We start from the raw sequence: 1,781 nt of genomic DNA on the forward strand, positions 1-1,781 counted from the left end.
TGGGCCCAAGTATGAGAATATCCAGGTGTAGGTGGGCCCCGGGATGAGGGTATCCAGGTGTCAGTGGGCCAAGGGGTGAGGATATCCAGGTGTAGGTGAGCCCAGGTGTGAGGATATCCAGATGTAGGTGGGCCCAGGTGTGAGGATATCCAGGTGTCAGTGGGCCAGGGGCTGAGGATATCCAGGTGTCAGTGGCCAGGGGGTGAGGATATCCAGGTGTAGGTGGGCCCAGGTGTGAGGATATCCACGTGTCAGTGGGCCTAGGGCTGAGGGTATCCAGGTGTCGGTGAGCCTGGGGGTGAGGGTATCCAAGTGTCAGTGTACAGCTGCCCTGCTGTGTGAGTAAGAGGATATTCAGGGGTGAAGGCACCCAGGTGTGCAGGTATTGCATGTGTGGGTGTGGGGTGTTTGCACATAGGTATGTGGCAAGAGGACACGCAAGAGGCAGGGTGCCAGGTATGTGTGTAGAGTATGGATCTGATGACACCTGGGAAAGAGGTGTGTGAGTGCCCAGGTACTAGGTGTGCAGATATGTAGGTAAGAGGGTATTCGGCAGCCTGGGTAGATAGGTAATAGGGGCCCCAAGGGTGGGTATGAAAGTTTGCAAGTAAGTAAAGGGGTGAGGAGGTACGTGGGTGCCCTGGTGTGTGGGTAAGAGAGTGTGAGGGTACTGGGGGGAGTGTGAGTGTTAGGGTGTCAGTTTGAGACTGCAGCTGTCCCCCCTATGAGGGACTTGAGACCTGATGACTTGGGACCACATGTCTATCTATAGGGATTTGATGTTCTCATGGGAGTGTAAAAGTCAGGAGGGGGCTTGTCTCCATGTCTTGGTTCTGACGTCCTTGGGTGTCCAGGTGTCCTGGCGGAGGTGTATGTCTGTGCAGGTCCCACAAGCACCTCTTAGTGTGACCAGCTGGGGGTGTGGAGCCCCAGGGTGTCAACTTGTGTCTCTGGGAGGCCTGGAGTCTAAGAGCTCAGTTGTGAGTGGCTTCACAGGGCTACTGAGGGAGACTGAGGTCTTTGGGGACCACAAGTAACTAGCCTTTCCCTCCTCCAGATTGTATCAGCTGTGCACTATTGTCATCAGAAAAACATTGTACACAGAGACTTGAAGGTAAGCCCACCCCACTGTGACCTCAGGGACACCCCCCTCTACCCCTCTCCCCTGCATGGTTCCCCTGTACCCTCCAACAGGTCCCCTCAGCCCTTTTCCTCACACTCTTTCCTTGACACCCAGTGCCCTTGACACTTTCCTAAGCTTTTGTGACAAAAGAAGGCTAGCAGATAGGGGCAGGAGGAGCAAACAGAGGGAAGAAACAAAGTGTCCTGCACCCACCCTGGACAGCTGTGTGGGTGTTGGACTAGGACACTGGGACATGATAAAGAGTTCATCGCTCTCAGAGCCTTCAGGGCCTTGGCATCTCTCAGACCTTACTTGGAGCATTCGGGAATCCTTGAGAATTTAGGTTGTAGAGCCTTAGCGTCCCTGTGCCTGCAGGGCCTTAGAATCACAGGAATCTGAGAACTTGAGAAGGGCTTTTGAGAGAGACGTGGGGACTCAGAGGGGTGCAATGTCAGTTGGGCAGAGCAACCCCTGGAGTACCTCCATGCATTTAGATCTCTTCTTCCCACCTCCCATGATGTCTCAGAACTTCTCATCTAAGTAGCTGAACCATCATCTGGCTCAAACTGATTTATCTTGAACTGTCATTTTGAAGGCACCTACTGTGTGCTAAGCCATGTGCTGGGAGCTCTAAAGCCTCAAACTGTGGTGAAGGACT

At 53.6% G+C, this 1,781-nt stretch overlaps 1 protein-coding gene across 2 annotated transcripts in view; it reads left to right on the forward strand.

Moving 5' to 3' along the window:
* Positions 1-1,781, forward strand: part of MARK4 (microtubule affinity regulating kinase 4) — a 39,863-nt gene that overhangs the window by 9,393 nt on the left and 28,689 nt on the right. For both annotated transcript variants that reach the window (XM_003799506.3, XM_012811199.2), the window contains exon 7: positions 1,058-1,114. In XM_003799506.3, the coding sequence (XP_003799554.1) occupies positions 1,058-1,114 (57 nt within the window). The remainder of the gene's footprint in view (positions 1-1,057; positions 1,115-1,781) is intronic.

Source organism: Otolemur garnettii, unplaced genomic scaffold (assembly GCF_000181295.1).
Source record: "Otolemur garnettii isolate 467f Iridium unplaced genomic scaffold, OtoGar3 scaffold00152, whole genome shotgun sequence".
In the NCBI taxonomy this organism is placed as follows: Eukaryota; Metazoa; Chordata; class Mammalia; order Primates; family Galagidae; genus Otolemur; species Otolemur garnettii.